Source organism: Homarus americanus, unplaced genomic scaffold, assembly GCF_018991925.1.
Source record: "Homarus americanus isolate GMGI-L3 unplaced genomic scaffold, GMGI_Hamer_2.0 scaffold46583, whole genome shotgun sequence".
Classification (NCBI taxonomy): domain Eukaryota; kingdom Metazoa; phylum Arthropoda; class Malacostraca; order Decapoda; family Nephropidae; genus Homarus; species Homarus americanus.
In genome coordinates, this window is record NW_024731675.1 from 2,254,080 (window position 1) to 2,272,505 (window position 18,426).

General features: G+C 38.5%; 2 protein-coding genes across 2 annotated transcripts; one reads left to right on the top strand and one right to left on the bottom strand.

Moving 5' to 3' along the window:
* Positions 1 to 5,425: 5,425 nt before the first annotated feature.
* On the bottom strand, positions 5,426 to 10,790 carry LOC121867766 (juvenile hormone epoxide hydrolase 1-like). Its single transcript, XM_042367848.1, has 10 exons — positions 10,692 to 10,790; positions 9,950 to 10,129; positions 9,629 to 9,807; positions 8,642 to 8,877; positions 8,191 to 8,323; positions 7,586 to 7,788; positions 7,100 to 7,262; positions 6,772 to 6,852; positions 6,449 to 6,553; positions 5,426 to 5,854 (listed from the first exon to the last, which is right to left on the bottom strand). The coding sequence occupies exons 2-10, from the start codon at positions 10,127 to 10,129 to the stop codon at positions 5,752 to 5,754; spliced, it is 1,383 nt and encodes a 460-aa protein (XP_042223782.1). The 5' UTR covers positions 10,692 to 10,790; the 3' UTR covers positions 5,426 to 5,751.
* Positions 10,791 to 11,295: 505 nt separating this feature from the next.
* LOC121867768 (coiled-coil domain-containing protein 167-like) lies at positions 11,296 to 14,910 on the top strand. Its single transcript, XM_042367849.1, has 3 exons — positions 11,296 to 11,385; positions 12,727 to 12,823; positions 13,104 to 14,910. Exons 2-3 carry the CDS (start codon positions 12,732 to 12,734, stop codon positions 13,324 to 13,326), a joined length of 315 nt encoding a protein of 104 aa, XP_042223783.1. The 5' UTR covers positions 11,296 to 11,385; positions 12,727 to 12,731; the 3' UTR covers positions 13,327 to 14,910.
* The last annotated feature ends 3,516 nt before the right edge of the window (positions 14,911 to 18,426 follow it).

An 18,426-nucleotide genomic window follows, 5' to 3' on the forward strand; every position in this document is an offset into this window, starting at 1 on the left:
AACACACATACAGTAATTCCATCTCAGCTTATCATATGCAAATAAGGTTCCACAAATGCTCGTTATCATCCTAATTACAGATAAAGATGATTAAACACACCAACCACAGGACTTATACCGAACGACTGTCTAGCTCATTGAAATACCACTTGTAGATAAGTTATAATCATGCCAGTGTTAATATTAACCTATGAAAAACCAGATTAAAGTTACTATCATATTTAACGGTGTGAAATATTTACTGATAATTATTTTAGGTTTGTCTCTTATCCAGTGAGAATTCATATTAACCTAACCTAACCTAACCTAACCTAACCTTATCTAATGCAGCTTAAACTAACCAAACCTTACCTAATGCAGCTTAAACTAACGAAACCTTACCTAATGCAGCTTAAACTAACCAAACCTTACCTAATGCAGCTTAAACTAACCAAACCTTACCTAATGCAGCTTAAACTAACCCAACCTTACCTAATGCAGCTTAAACTAACCAAACCTTACCTAATGCAGCTTAAACTAACCAAACCTTACCTAATGCAGCTTAAACTAACCAAACCTTACCTAATGCAGCTTAAACTAACCAAACCTTACCTAACTCAGCTTAAACTAACCAAACCTTACCAAACTCGATTTTAACTTAACTTAACCTAACCTAACCTAACCTAAACTAACCCAACTACAAACATGGCTAATATAACTAAATAACCTGTAGATATATTTAAATTAGGGTAGGTTTACATAGGACAGGTCAAGCTAGGTTAGATTATGTAGGTTAGGTTAGGTTAGGTTAGCAGAGGTTAGGTTAGGTTTTGTAAGTAAAGTTAGGTTAAATTATGTAGGTTAGGTTAAGTTTGGTTAGGTTATGTGTCATTAAATGTGAAACCTTCATTTAACGAACAATATAGGGGGAAAGTCCATTATATCGAGGTTCCGTTACATGTAAAACCTCCATCGAACGGACAATAACCATTATATCGAGGTTCGTTATGAGGCCGTTTGACTGTAATCTATAAAAATACAAATCAACTTTTAAAACCCAATCAAATGCGAGGAGGATAAAATACCACATTAATTACACGATCAACAACAACAAGCATTGACTCGTTTACACAATTTACACTAGTCACAAAAGCTTACATAATTTACATGAGTCAGACACAAAAGAATCTACACACACTGACTCATTTACACAATTTACAAGTCACAAATGACCTCTCTAAAAAAAAAAAAATAAAAATAAAATGCTACTGTACTAATCACTTATTTTATACAGCAACTGCTATTATAAAACTAACCAGCTGTAGTTTATTTTCAAGTGTAAATAAACAAATACAGCAGATGCCGGAAAAATTATTAAAAGCACGAAGAATAACAAATAACAGCGCGGCAATTTATTTATTTTCATCAGGTGTAAACAAACAATCGTAAAAACTTGGAAAAAAATAATAAAAACAAGAAAAATAACAATTAGCAGCGCGCCAATTTAGTTTTTTCATTCTCTCAATATCAACAAAGTGTTTTAACGAAGTGCGACAGTTCTGGGAAAAAAGCGTTCCCCCTTCCACAACACACACTCTCTCTCTCTCTGCTGTAATATTACCTCAAATAAACAATCATTTATCCGTACACAATAACAAATAGATAACGTGAATATTAAATTTATTACAGGTACAATTTATGTATTTTACCTAACCTAACTTAACCTAACACTAATGCAATCTAACATTAACCCAACCTACCCTAATTTATTTCACCTAAAGATTAACCACCCTATTGCTAGCTTAACTTAACATTAACCCAATCTAACATAACCTAACATTAATCTAACCTAACCTAACCTTAGTGCAACCAAAACAATTCAGATATACCTCACATTTATCTTCTATTACCACGAGAAAACAGGAATAAATCATAAAATACAAATTACTGTAACGTGATAGAGACCAACAGGACAAAAAAAAAGAGTTACAGTACAGTATTTCAGCTTTAAATTTCTCTTGATTCACACATCTGGACAGGCCTTGCCAAGCACCCACTCAGAGGTACGGAAACGGTGGAGGAATATTGCACAAACACACATGATTGTTTTTGTAAATTGGGAAATATTCAGATGTAACACTGTATTGAGGAGTATTGTACAAAACACACTTGATTGTTTTTGTAAATAGGGAATATTCTGACGTAACACTGTATTGAGGAATATTGTACAAACACACATGACTGTTTTTGTAAATAAGGAAATATTTTAATGTAACACTGTAATGAGAATTAAATAAAGGAGGAATATTCTACAGACAAGCTAAATTATTTCTGCATATTGACAAACATTCTGACAGGACTGTATTGCCAAATGAACTAAAACCCGATGGCAAATCAACCGTGAGTAATATACACACCGACCATTTTAATAGGGGTACAGTATATACCTAACAATGAACCGATGTGTTTTTTAAATCGTAAAGGCAAAGCGTGAAGGACACAGTCGACCAATGGCAAGACGACGAAGGAAAGTGGAATAAAATCAGTACTCGATAACTAAAATGTCTCATCAACGCAACAACAGGCACGGTTGCTTTTGATCTGTGTTTAATTATAGAGACTTCAGCACCAATTATTGATTTTCTTTTGTTTCGTCATTTTACCGATGACTAAACTGTGTGCGTGTGTGTGTATGTACAGAAGAACCCTACCAAATTCTATTCATTCCTCACCCCACTAAAAAAAGAACATGCTAAACTAACTTAATAGAGATAGTGTAGTAACCCCTTGTGTACAGGTCGTCTTGTCGTCTCGGAGATGAATAAAGTCATCTGGCATGAACTAAATTATTAAAAGTGGCTCCCATGTAGTGCTGGGGTCATTTATCTTCAGGTGTAATAAGCTGTAGTGTCTAAGCTTCAGGTGTAATAAGCATGAGTGTCTAATCTTCAGCGGCTAAGGTTTCTCTACACCACCTCCCTTCCCACCCCCACACTGTATGTATATAAACGGAACACACGGAACATAAACGGAACACAAACGGAACATAAGGAACACAAAACACCACTGATGATAATGGCTTAGTGACGTAAAAGATTCATGCTCATTAACCCCTTGTGTATGGGGTCTCCTCCGAGCTAAATAAAATAATAAAATTGGCGTCCCCGTAGTGAAGGGGTTAACGGAGATAGCTTATTAACTCCTTGTTTAAAGTTAATAACAATGTTTTAATTAACTAAAATTCTTTACAGAACAAAATTTCAATGGCTGAAGTCTTAACACAGTACAATATATAGTTAAAGTAAAATTCTTCAACAGCTGTGAATTTCCAACTACGGATACACAAAAATGTATAGTAATAATAATAATAATAATAATAATAATAATAATAATAATAATAATAATAATAACAATAACATAATAATAATAATTATGCAGTTCAGTTCTGGTGCCCCTATTATAGAATGGATATAAATTCACTAGAGTCGGTGCAGCGAAGAATGACGAAAATGATTCCGGGACTTAGAAACCTTCCATATCAGGATAGGTTAAAGAAACTTAACTTACATTCCCTAGAAAGACGAAGAGTGCGGGGAGATATGATAGAAGTATTTAAGTGGGTGAAAGGAATCAATAAAGGAGATATAGATAAAGTTCTTATAATATCCGAGCAGGATAGGACTCGGAGCAACGGATTTAGGTTGGATAAGTTTAGGTTTAGGAGGGAGATAGGAAGGAACTGGTTCACAAATAGGGTGGTGGACGAGTGGAACAAGCTTAGCAACTTTAGTAAGTGCTGGAACGCTGGAAAGTTTTACAAGGAGGCTAGATAGATTCATGGATGATAGAGAGTGACTCTCGACCTGCCTCTTCCTTGCCTTGCCAAGCCAGCTGAGGCTAAACCTAAACTAACTTTACCTAACCTAACCTGACCAATTCACATGACTGAAACTTATACATTAACTTTATGAAATTAAACCCCAATATAATGGTAGCCAATGGTACAATGTATCTACGACATTTTACCATTGTATCTTTTATTAAATTACAAAATCATTTATATACACTGTAGAAATAGATGCCAATGGTATTATACACTGTAGAAATAAGCACCAATGTAGTTCTACAATTTTCACCAATGTATTCAATGCTTTAATATATCCTACACCATTAATATATTGGAATGGTATATAATGGTACAATATACACCATTCCTCACCAATATAACCAATTTTAATACATAAAATAATACCCAATGGAAATAGACCTACCATTACTACCTCTCTATATCCAAAGGTACTAAAGATACCAATATAACATCAATATATCCACTAGATACCAATATAATACCATAGAAAAAGATTACATTGGAATTTTTTGGGGGTAGCATTCCTCTTGACATGTACAATAGAATATACACAAATACATCATTAAATATACATAATTCACATGGATTTTATACATCAATAGTACATTTAAAGGAATAGAATGGATAAATAGATACCAATGTTCCCCCCCTTCAATAGATACCAATAGAACCAATGGGAAACTCCTACGTCCTTATTTATCTCCATTACTACTGTACTATTGGGGTTTATATTCATAGTATATACTCACCTAACACCTATACGGGATTCCACGTCGTTAAATCCGTCTTGGAGTTGAAAATAAGGTCAAAATAAGGGTTAAATCCTCACTAATACGACAGGTAACACACCGAACACAACACACATAGACCCTAACAGTGATTCCAAGCAGCTGATTGGTTGACAGACATCACTACCTCGATGATGATTGGCTAACAAAAATACACATAAACAAAACAGCCAATGAGAGAAAACGTACATGTGTTTGTATCAGAGAAAATGGGAAATATTAAGGGGATACTACTCAATATATTTTTCCCTAAGGGTTTTTGTCGCAGGTGTTAACATATTTTCCTGAAGGCTAAATATTGTCTGTCTGTATTTGTCTGTCTGTATTTTATCCATCTGACATGTTTATAATTGGTTTAGACATAAAGTTCAAGATGTATAAATTATATTAAGTAATTTGTATGGTTTCTAAGATGAGTATTTGTATAATTTTAAGATACTAAGTAATTTGTGTAGATTTTAACATAAGTAATTTGATTAAAGGGAATTTTCACACAGATTTGCGGGTAGATTTGAGGCTATTGATTCAAGACCACCAGTGTGTGAGTCAGGGTTTGTTAGATCTGTTTTATCTTCGCCTCTGATCGACTCATTAGCCACTTGGGCGGTCGGTCACGTCTCTCTTACGCACAGTTGGAAAATACTGGACAAGTACTGGCTCTCTGTTACACATCGTTGGCAAACACTGAGGAAGTATAGTGGCTCCAGAATGTATCTGTACAGGAACGGATTCAAAGGGGTCCTAGGGGCGAAGTGATTAAAGTAAAAAAGTAAAACGTTATACAAGAACAGTTGCTTGATTTATCTTTATTTACGATAATTTCCCGCCACTGGGATGTCTCGTTCACCCCAGCATCTGTACAATGATATCTTAAAGGTTCTCAGAGATCATTGAACCAACAGTGAAAGGAATTTACCATAAAGATCAAAGGTTAAGGTCAATTTTCTTACCATATTCACGTGACTATGTCTGAAACAGGGCGAGCAATTCCCGTAGACTTTATAAAACTGGCACCAAACAAAACGATAACGTATGTATATGACAGCTATAATAATAATAATAATAGAAGCCCAGTGTTGTGTGTACTGTATATAACAACTCCGTCACAACGAGAGTTCAGGTTCTCTTCTTCTCTACAATGTTGACAAACTGGTGAAGGTCTGTCGCGAGGAGTGCTGGTTCTTCCATGGCGGCAAAGTGACCTCCTGTAGCCTGGTCACTGTACAGGGGTAGTATCTGGTTATTATAGGAACTACAGGGTTGTATTAATACCTCTTACCTAACTGGAAACACTAAAGACTTCTAAAATATTAACCTGTAATATGTATTTCAGTATTAAAAGGCAATAAATGGTTGTACTGTATTATGTAATTGTTGTAATGATGGTATTTTTGTAATTGTATAATGTTGGAATGGAAAGGTGAATGGTGGGATAAATAAAAAGAGAATAATGATTTAAAAAAGTTCACAAAGGAGGGAGGGAGGGAGAGAAGGAGAGGGAAGGAGGGTTGGGGGGTTAAAGGAAGGAAGGGGGAGGGTGGGGGATAGGAAGTAAGGGGAAGGAAGGAAAGAGAAGAGAGAGGAGAGGAAAGAAGACAGAAGATAAAAGGAAGTAAGAATGACAAGTAAGCTGACAAGACCAAATACCTGAACGGCTAGTAAGCTGTAAGGACCAAAAGCTTGAATGGCTCATAAGCTGACAAGTGATGGAAATGCTACAAACTTTAAAACACAGTATAGGAAACCCTCTCAATAAGGGACAGGGTACTGGAAAAAGTCTGGTATTGGGAGGATTAACTACACAGGTTCTTACTTGTTGGTGACGATGTTGTAGTACTTGTGTGAGGCGAAGCTCTTGGGTGAGTTAACAGACTCATGGGCAAAGGTGACTAACCCAGCCGGCACGACACATGGGATACTGTAAAGATAGAGAGTGCGTGAGAGTGTGTAAGAGAGAGAGAGAGTGTGAGTATAAGAATGAGAGAATGGGAGAAAGACAGAGAGAGTGACAGATAGTGTGTGTGTATGGAAAAATGACAGACAGAAAGACAATTTCACTGAATAAATCTGACCTGACCCCCAATAATCACGTCTGAGAATACAAATAAATCGACTGACACAAACCCGTTAACTTACTTGTCAAGGGATTTAGAGACGAAATTTTTGTTGAAGGTCTCGGCGTACAAACGAACGCTGGTGGTGATGGTGCTTGTGAACCTATGGGTGTAAGCAGAGGGTCACGTGTCTTATATATTGAATCACTTTTATTACAATGAGAAAAAGTTGAACAAATGATGAATATTTTACTGATTTTTGTTGATGATTTGAACACAGTTTATGGGGACCTAGAAGATATATACTTTATCTAATAGACATAAACACAGCAGACAGAGACAGCAGACATAACCGTACCAGTAGATAGAGATACAAACACAGCAGACAGAGACAGCAGACATAACCGTACCAGTAGATGCAGATATTGTCCAACATAGCATCAAGAGATATAGGAAAGTGTTGCTGCAAGAGGCTACCATCAGGCTGGTGAAGGTTGTCCCTGTGGGTCCAGCTGCTGAACTTCTCCAAGATGTACGCTGCCAGGCTTACTGGGCTCTGGTTAAGTGCCGCTCCTGTGTGTGTTTACTGACTGTTAGACTGTCACAGTTATAGTGATCTTGGATGTGTTTATGACTGTTAGACTGGTTAAGTGGTACAATGACACAGTTAAAGTGATTCTGCATGCGTTCACTGACTGTTAGAAGGTTGAATGATACAGCCCCTTCATCTGACAGCACAAGTAAAGAAGACACAACAGATGAAGGAATTTAACAAATCTTCTGAGACAAGAGGAGTCACAAGACCTCTCCACAATGATACTATTTGGAGTGAGCGTTTATATAGAAGACTCTGAGGGTGATAGAGACACAATATTATAAAGACGAGAAGAACTCACCAATAGTATCAGGTTTAGTGGCGTGAAGGTGCAAGTAGCCAGACTCACGAGCCATCATGGAGACGAAGGTGGAGAGAGGGTAGAGCTTGTGTTGGTCCTCCTCCTCCACCACCACCCCAGCAGGTAGTAATGCCCCCAGTACCATCTTCAGGTTGGCTCCAGGAGTGTTGATTGTAAACATATTCACATGGATACCTAAAATGCTGGACAAGATAATGTTTTAAGTTACAAAAATTAATAAATAATATGAGTTGAAGGATATTAATAATGTTTAACTATATATTCAAGTAATGCTACTGATTTAAGGGGTCTTTTTTTAGTGATGGAACCCTTTCATAAGACAAGAGATGCCTGTATACTGCAATATAAAGTCCATCAACACACGCTCATGAAAGATAATGAAATATAAGAGTTCCTTAATAAATGTGGCATTGAGTTAGGAATGTATGTCAGGAAAAGAACCCCAGAAAGCACTGTACTTAATGTCACTATACAAATGCTCTGAATAGTGACACATTATTTAGTACAGATGAAAGGTACAAGCACTATACTATACTGTACTATACTGCACTATACAATACTATACTGCACTATACTATACTCACTTGTTAGGGTACATTGTGGCCATGTTGGAAGCTATGAGTGAACCCCAGTCTCCACCCTGTAGGTAAAACTGCTTGTATCCCAGCCTCTTCATCAGCTTAAGGAACACCTGGGCTGCTTCAAGCTGACCAAAACCTGGAATAAAACTTTGGATTGAAGTATTAGGAGGTAGGGAGTAAGGGGGGGGGGAGTGAGGAGGTGAGAAGGAGTATGATGGAGTGTGAGGTAGTATGAGGGAGAGCGAGGTAGTATGAGGGGGTGAGGTAGTATGAGGGGGTAAGGGAGTATGAGGGGGTAAGGGAGTATGAGGGGGTGTTTGGGGAAGGAAGGAGGCAGAGTGTGGGGGGGATAGGGAGAGGTTATGTAACATTTTGATGGCTTATTTACTGTTTTAAATTCACTCTACCTTGTTTTGAATTGACTTTACCTAATATTAAATTGACTGTACTGTACCTTGTTTGGATGAGCCCTGAGAGAAGCCATAGCCAGGGATGGAGGGACAGATAACCTCAAACACAACACTGCTGCCCTCCTGTGGGTTGGTGAGCAGCGGCAAGATGTCATAGAACTCCACGAAGGAGCCCGGCCACCCGTGGATCAACAACAGTGGCACTACCTTCACATTCTTGGCACTCCCCGCCTTGGCACCTGCTCGCATGAAGTGAATGTCTAGACCCTCGATGTGCGTCCTGGAATAATAATTTATGTTGGGAATTTTTTTTTTGGACAGGTAATGACTTTGATTATTTGTATACCTCTTATGACACTGTACCACTAACACCACACCCTACCCATCAACACCACACCCTACCCATCAACACCACACCCTACCCATCAATACCACATCCCTCCTGTACTACCCACCCATCACTAGCTACGGTTAATTCACCCTATTTTCATATATTCCTGACTACACACTATCACCCCCCACCCCACCCTACACCACCCCACCCTACCCCACCCCACCCTACCCCACCTCACCCTACCCCACCTCACCCTACCCCACCCCAACAATGACTCTGCATAAACCAACCAATTTACATGATGGGGTTCAAAACGTGTGTATGTGTGTGTGTGTGTGTGTGTGTGTAAACCATGAGGAGATAAATGCCTAAAAAAATCTTAATTCAATATACACTGAATTCCTCACAGATTCGGCTCCATCAGACATATTTCACTTTGGTTTTTATTAATTAGTGTTTTATTTATGCTTCACAGTCACGTACACTAATCATTAAATAAGATGGTTTAAAAAAAAGAGTCATTCAGGTTTATCAATGCAGGGTTAAGCTGGCTGGGGTTATATGAGCTGGGATTATGGTTGGCTGAGGCTATGGTTGGCTGGGGTTATATGAGCTGGGATTATGGTTGGCTGAGGCTATGGTTGGCTGAGGCTATGGTTGGCTGGGGATTAGTGTGAGCAGAGTAGTTAAGACATACTTGAAGTGAGGATAGGTGTTAAGTCTAGTCTGCCGCTTGTTCCAGTCATATTTCTTTCTCCAGTATTGTACAATTGTGTGTAAGGTGTCAGCGTTGATGCCATAGGTGAAGTTGGCGTCTTCCAGGCCTGGGGTGAGTCTCAAGGGCAGCGCCAGACGGGCCTTTAGGTCATCTACCTCCTGCAGTCAACAGACAACTTCATAATTCACTGTTTTAGTCTGACTTAACACTGATTTATCCTTAGTCATTATTAAGTTAGTTTTAACCTAACTTAACCTTAGTCATTGTTAAGTTAATTTAAAGTATTTAACATTACTGAACCTTTTTGGAGAAATTGATGTTGAAGCGATTGATGGAGACGTCTTCCTGTTGTGGTTCTCCAGGTGCCCACCAAGGGTTGGGGTCAAGGGTTGGTAGTGGAGGCTCCTTGTTCATCTTGGAGAGTTTATGGGCGATAATAACCACCATCAGCCCCACCACCACCATCCTCAACCACCCCATCTGTAACATATATAGTGAGGGTAGTTAGTGCTTCATTAACCACCACCACCACCACAATCATCTCCAATCACCCAATCTAGTTCACTGCTGGGCACCCTCAGTCCACCCAGCTGTAAATGGGTACCTACATTTACAGTTGAGGAAGTAATGATGGTTAGGTTCAGTACTTTTTCATGTTAACTCACACCAATTTTCATTTTTTACACACATATCAAAGTTTATTTTTCTTTTCACATGAGTTAATGTTTACCAAAGTAACCTTCTTATGCATCATGTTCAAAAGTACACATGGCTACATATATACATACACAAACCATGTACACTGAAATACACACACACACATTTATTCACATTCATGTAAATAAATACAAAACGAGGTTAAAGAACACAATACTAATGGACATTTACATAATTACACCCAGTTTATAGATAATACATACCAATTAGTTAAACACATCACAGTTAACAGCCTAAGTACCCTGGGCATTAACATAACCCACAACATGACTTTAAATATAACAGTAGAAAATAAATAAAAACCATTGGAGTATTTAATCCTTACCTTTGTGTCGTGATTGTCCACAGGTGCCCAAGTGACTCGTGGTGTACAAGGTCCACCTCCTCACCTGTCATGAAACACACTGACCCATGGAGGAAAGGAAGGATATCTTGTTAATGATTGAGATGATAATAAACTAACTGGCAATTATCTGGATCTATAAGAGTTCACCAGCTCGTGTTTTAGTTATAGTATTTTGTGCTTTATTGATGTTGTTCAGTTACCAGTGTTAATTATTTTATTAGCTTGGTGTTGATTAGCTGATATTTAGGCATTTTGTTTATAGATATATAGATAGAAAGGTAGATAGATAGCACCTCGCCTCCCTCTCTCTCTCTCTCTCTAATTAAGTGGTTTCTGAGGGAGTGTGGCAATCCTCTGATGATTAGGATCAGTATGGTGACGTGTCCGGAAAATTGAGAAGCTTATCAGAGATTAAACTATATTCATGGCCAGTCAAGAGAGAGAGAGAGAGAGAGAGAGAATGAAAATTTAGTTCCCATAGCAATATCTTAAGGAATTCTGGGAAATATCTCTCTCTCTCTCTCTCCATACAAGACAATTTCCCTTCAATTACTCCCCACCAAGACAAAACTACCCCTATAGTTACCCCCTTAAAGACCAATTCTCCCTGGACCCTAACAAGCCACGTGTTGTTGTGTTGTAAGCGACCAGGTAAACACCAGCTGATATACAGGTGAACACAAAACACCTTAATATTGACATTTTTATCTATTTTACACGTTTTTTCATTGATTATCACTATTTTTTATGTATATTCTCGTTAATTGACATATTTTTGAAGTTTAATGAGGTATAATTATAGGGTTGAAGTTGTGATTTTTTGGCCTAATGGTGAAATACTGATAAGGTTTTTAATCTATGTGTAATGAATATAAACTTTGAGTTATTATATCCGTGGCCCTATCGTCCTACATTCAACATCGATATATGTAAAAAAGAATAAAAAATTAAATGGTAATGGTATCATGCCAGTTCACCATACTGCCCACAGTCTTCAGCAGCTCTGGTGAAGGATGTCTAACTATCGCTGAATTAGATCTCTTTAAGTGGACACAAAACACAATTAAATGATTTCAGCGATACATTATGAACACTATTTAATAATCACTTTAAACAGTCTAATCTAAATATGTACCTGGGTGTCATTAGGTTAGGTATGGTTAGGTATGGTTAGATATGTAATGAGTGAAAAATTAGTATTTAACATTTTCAAAATTGGTACTACTAACTGTACAATATTACTACAGGTACTACAATATTACTACTCCTACTACTACTACTAATGGTTGCCCCTCATGTAACGAGGATGGCCGGCCCAAGGGCCACCTAGGTGTCAATTTGTTTAAGGTGTAGAAGCTGTCGCCAACACAACAACCACACCCTGAGTTAACGAGCTGCATGACCCAGTGTTTAAGGTGTAGAAGCTGTCACCAACACAACAACCACACCCTAAATTAACGAGCTGCATGACCCAGTGTCAAGGAATAGTCCGAGAAGACTGGACAACTCACCAACTGCACTGGCTAACCATTACCCCGGAACACGATCCACAAATCGATTAACACCCAGGTCCCCAATTACTGCTGGGTAGACAGAGGCAAATGGCGTAAAAAACTTGCCCTTACTTTCACCCTGCCCGGGAATCGAACCTGGGTCCACTAGCTTGTGAGGCGAGGATGCTGACCATTACACCACAGGTCGCCCGCTAACGAGTACATCAACTACAATCCCTAGACTGCGAGGCCTCCCATGTTAAATTTGGCATACATAAATTTGTACCCTTAGTGACTATGTATAAATGAGCCTGTACTGTTCTATACTGTCACTGTATGTATAGTTATCATGTATACTGTTTTATTCTGTCATAATGTATGTATGAATATTATGTATGCTGTTCTATACTGTTATGGTGTATGTATAAATATGTATACTGTTTTATACTGTCACGGTGTATGTGTATCATGTATACTGTCCTCTACAGTCAGTGTAACATGATGGTTGTATTATCTCGCAGGCATCATGGTAGAGAGAGGTGAAGCCAACAGCCACACATCATCTGTTATGAACCAGCTCGAAGACACGTCCCGAGAGATAAAGGAATGCTACGACAGGTCGGTCACCGTGTGTTTACGTATGTCGTGTTTTTTTTTTTTTTTAAGTTTTTCCTCCCCATAACTCTAGTCTTAATTGTTCGTCATCATCATCAACAGATACAGTATTTACCTACAAGTATATACAGGTAACCAATTAACTTTAAAAAAATATTGATTATTTTTATTTTGTTTATATACAGGGGTGTAGTCCATTAAATAGAGGTTCCATTGTATGTGTCTAAACCCCACATAAACTGCTCCCTTGCGTATCTCTCTGACACGTAGATAACTCCCACAGGCTAGACTTCATCGAAACCAAGCTGAGGCGAAGGCACTACCCCAATGAAGAGAAGAAGCGGCTGGAGAAGGAGGTGCACGACATAAAGACCCACCTGTCGAGGCACGAGAATAACCTGAGGAGCCTGCGTGGGGAGAACCGCGTGGCCATGATGTTGTCGGTCTTGATACTAGCTCTGGGGGTCATGATCTACATCGTGTACTGCATCCTGTTCACCAGCTGAGACCGTAAGGCGACGGAGTATAAACGCTTAACGTGAGGGAAGCGACCCTTTGACGGCAGCCTAAGGGGGGTGTTGTGATGACGAGGGCGGGTAGATAACATCGGCGGTGCTCTCTATTGGAAGCTAATATCAAATATATCTTTATTTTGTCATCATAAGATACTGTTTATCTTCACCACAGGCAGCTGCTCGTTGCTCTCTTCCTCGTTCCCAACTTCAGACATTTACCGTAATATTTATTAATTGTTATACTACACATTCCATCTTCCAATTAGCGAAGGTAACGAGTATTTTTTTAATATCGTGAACTGTGTGTTGTAATGTTTTAGAGGAAATACAGGAACATTACATCAGACTGTGGTTGTGATTCACATGCTAGCCTATGTACATAATTGATAAATTGTCGGGTTATGAATTTGAGACAAATTTTAGTATAATAAATAAGATATAATTGGGTATAATATAGATGGCAGGTAATGGTATATAATTCTTACAGTATAAATTCCTTGGACATATTTGGCAGTACTTTATATTGTATCTGACAAGCACAAGTGGGAGCTACTTATGTTATTAGTTAAAGATCAATATATAATTTTACTTTTAATTGAGTAAGGAAAAAATAACACCCAAAAATATATTAACTGCACAAAATGTAGATGATTTAACCCTTTAAGGACTCAAAGGGTTTAAATACCAATAGTCCAGACTCTGTGTTCTGTAAGGTAATGCCAAACTACCCAGGGTGTTTTGTAAGCAGCTGTACAAGACGTTTAGACAAGATGGTGCGGAGACAACACAACATTCCACGACGTCTCTTTAGAGTTAGATGCATTATATATCTGGTGTGGGGGCCAAGGTTGCTATGTATATACTGTACAGTTAAACCTCTATATAACAGACGTGTCTCTTCGTCAAGGGGGTTAACACATTTAACGGACCCTCGATATAATGGACTTTCTTCTCTATATAGTTTATTAGATGGAGGTTTCATATCTAACGGACCCTCGATGTAACGTACTTTCTTCCCCACGTGGTCGGGTAAATAGAGGTTCCGCTGTACCGTATCGTAGCTTCAGATTGTCGTCTCCTCTGCGCGCTCGGTCGTAGCAGAAACATACGCTTGGTTTTGGTTCACAGCCAAACGTGATCTTTCCATTACCTTGTTACTGTAGGTGTGAAATACTCAGGTTATTTGGAGTATTTCTCTTAAATTTCATTATAGTGAGGTAGTTTGTGTCGTGGTAGTGTAGTTCTGTGCCTTTAGATGTACTATACCATTTTGGTCTCGGTGTGTGGGTAGTTACAGCACCTTTGTAGAACGCGAACGACACGGTCATGACTTAAAGTACGACGGTAAGACGATTTCGCCTCGAGTTAAATGTATAAGTTTTTACAAGAGGAAAGACTCGTGTCGTCGCTCATCATGTAGAAGGTTTTCGCCCCAAGAAATAGTTTATGTAAATCAGACGGCTGTTTGGGTGTTCCTGTATATACTATCAACATTGTGGGTTAGTTAAGTATACAAGTTGTGTTATAAGGATAAAAAAGTGAAGGTTAAGAAATACATTAAATATTTTATTAAAAGTTTAACATTATTTACCCTAAGAAGACTAACATCAAAGAATACTCAGAACAAGGCACTTACTTAGTCACTTAAGAATATGCAACTCTCTACTTCCTAACAGGATTAAATAAATATCTCTCAAAGTATCAAGACATCTTCACTGTTGATTAGGTATTTTGATAAACACGGCCTCGATCACAGGGTCGAGAGCCGCAGCCGACACACTCGCGGCCCAGGATCCCCGGCACAGTCACCGATGCTTCCTAACACAAATAAAATAAATCACCTTTTCAAAAATATGTTAAACTCTGGATTATATGAAAACTTGGAACGCGTGTTGGCGTTTTCATAATGCCACGTTCGTATTCCTACGCCGTACCGTACAGTGAGTTACATACACGAGGAAACACAAGGTAAACTAAATTGATTTTCCTTAACTAAAACAACATGATGTCCAATGTCAAGACCAATTATATGAGAGGTAAGTTTCTACTATACAATCCTGTCATAGAATTAAACCCCAACTATTCTTCACAAATTTATAAAATCTGCTTCAGCACTGCCAAATGTTCCCTTCAGCGAGGGAGGGCCAAGCAAGTAAAAACAAGTCATTATATCTTTGGCACCATGCAAGGCAGCGTGTCACGAATCCTACACTTGGTTTCTCTTCTGCCACACGCACACTCACACACTCCCATGTACACACTCTCACACGCACACGTACACACTTGTAATAATTAGAAAGTATCACCGAGTCTTAATTTGATTCCTCTAAAAGTTAACATTTCTACCATAAGGTGACACAAGAGATAACATGGCAGCCACACAGTCGGAGGGAGACACACCTACTTCCACCACAGGGTCAATATACCATGTACAGTGTCAGGGAAGGTCAGTTTAACATGTAAGGTAAGGTCAGTTTAACATGTAAGGTAAGGTCAGTTTAACATGTACAGTATATGGCATCAGGTAAGGTTTGGAGGTCAACCTTGGGAAGAAACAAAGTCCAACAACTTTCTTGATCTGTTGACTCGAGGGAGAGCTAACAAGAGACAAGAAAAACAGTAGCCAAAGTTTACACCGATCAAGTGGAGGAGTACGGACCTACACCACATTGATCACCGACTCCTCTCACCTGATTCTAAAATGTTGTTAACTTCTCCTTCTCTCCACAGACAATTAACCCACACTCACATAACCTTCACCACAATGATGAACGTTCAGTGGGTCGTTTCATAATTTCCCTTCGATCGTAATATAAATGCATCACTCACTCACTCGCTTAAGCTACAGCATAATTAAAAAGATGTCATTAAAACAACATAGAGACTGTATCATGACTAGGCCCATTCCCTCATCATTACCAAAATAATAATGATCGGTGTAACTTGATGAATCTGAACAAAGTCTTACATTTAGTACCAGCAGTTTTTTTTATATCTTCCGCAAGTGAATTTTTGGTTCATTGTGTCGTCATATTAATGTTTTGTTTGTCTTTTCGAGGGTTAAAAACACATGTGTAATCTCCGGAACTTTGTGATTTTGTATAGTGTATATATTTTTTCCTCAAAACCCACATTCATGATCTTGTTTCTCTATGAACTATATGTTTTATTTTCCGATTTGAGACACGACAAAATCATACCAGTTCAACTTAAGCCGCGGCACTAAGGTAATAACTAAAATAGAATCAAGATTAATGAATAAATATTTCATAACTTCCACAGCTAAATGTAGTGTCTTGGCCCTGGTTGGGAGGAGGAGGATGAAGGTTTACATACAGAGCTTTGAGACTCAGGAATAGATCTTTGGACAAGTTGCTGGTTCCTGTTGTGTCTCCTGACCTCGGGGTATTTTCTCTTCCCAAAAATTCACTTCACTCGTAATTTTCCGGCCGAGTTTCTTGTTATATCTCTCTTCGTAATTTGTCTGTGTTCCGTCGTCCCCGGGGAGCTTGTCTCTCAAAACTTCTTGGGTAAATCTTTTATACAGATCAACTAAAATGAATAATGATAATTCTTCACACACTCGTAATAATAATTTTCCTCGTTTAACTTGTCAAAAAAAAACACTTATGACTACACAAACTTTGTCCCTTTTTTCATATATCTGGGTACACACGGCCCTCTCTCATCACGGTACAGGGGAGACAGGTGGTCACAATACAGTCACTGGTGGTCTTGTTTCCTCTCACACTACAATACCCCAACTATCATTTTTTTGGGTCCAATTATTATCATCTGATGCAAAGACTCACACGTTGGCACATAAGTTCGTGTCATCTTGCCCGATAAACCTTTAGTTAACTTCCAGCGTGAGTATACCGCCAGTTGTACGGTAATTTCTTAAATCTGTCGGTCATTTTCAAGGTTACGCGTTGTCTTTCAGAATTAGTCTTCACCGATTTCCTCGATTCTCGACCTCCTTCTGTCCCTTCGTAGATATTGTGACACTTTTAAAATAACAAACCCATCATGTTAAAAAAAAATTCAAATAAAGAAATGATCTGAAGAATGTGGCAGCGATGACGTTCCCGAACTCAATAACATCCGACGACAGACCTGATGATGCCGAGGTTTCATTCTAGGATCACAAGTCACAATACATCGCAAATAAAAGACAATACCAAGATGTCGTCTCAGATCATCACACAAGACAGTAAGTTGATCCACACGAAACATCTCACAAATATAAACTATCGAAACATATCAACAAATCATCAATAAACAACAACACCGTCAGTTATAAATGATTCTCCTATAATTTTGGCCTAGTGGGCAGTGTGGTCATTGTACCCTAAAGAACTGTACACCGATCAACATACAGTACTGTCATATATTCACTTGATAGATCTACAGTACTTAATAAACTAACCTACCATAGGACTGATCCATCATCCCAGCACACAACTTACATGCCCTTACAGTACTGTGGGTTCGGTACTTGTCTTTTAATTTACACGAGAATTCTTACGTTCTCTTTCGTGATCACATAAACCCGCACAGACCGGATGCCTGACCCCCAGACCCCACAGTATATATTACCAACAGGAGTGAGATGCTTATTATAATTCTCAACTACATTTACATGGTCACTAGACCTCTGGGGGGGGGGGCATGGAAGGACCTTGACACAATGTATACATCTGAGTCACTAACAAGTCAGGTTGGGTAATGCGGTCTTATTTACTTGTGATTCACTATAATAATAAAAAATTCTTACTAAATAAAGGACATTATGTAACGGACTCGTCACCTTAAACTCTAAATGTCTGTTGGAGGGGTACCATGAATCACACACTACAGGAGTACCATGTATTAGGCCTCTACAGAAGTACCATGTATTAGACCTCTACAGAAGTACCATGTATTAAACCTCTAGACACTCCAAACAGAACACACAGTATTCACCACAAGCTTAAAAATATCTTCTCCACAACGTATAACTCGAGCACGTAAACAACAGATCATCACCGCAAAGGAAAACAATCACCGTCCAGGATTATCACACTCGAGAGGAAGGCTGGATGGACATTA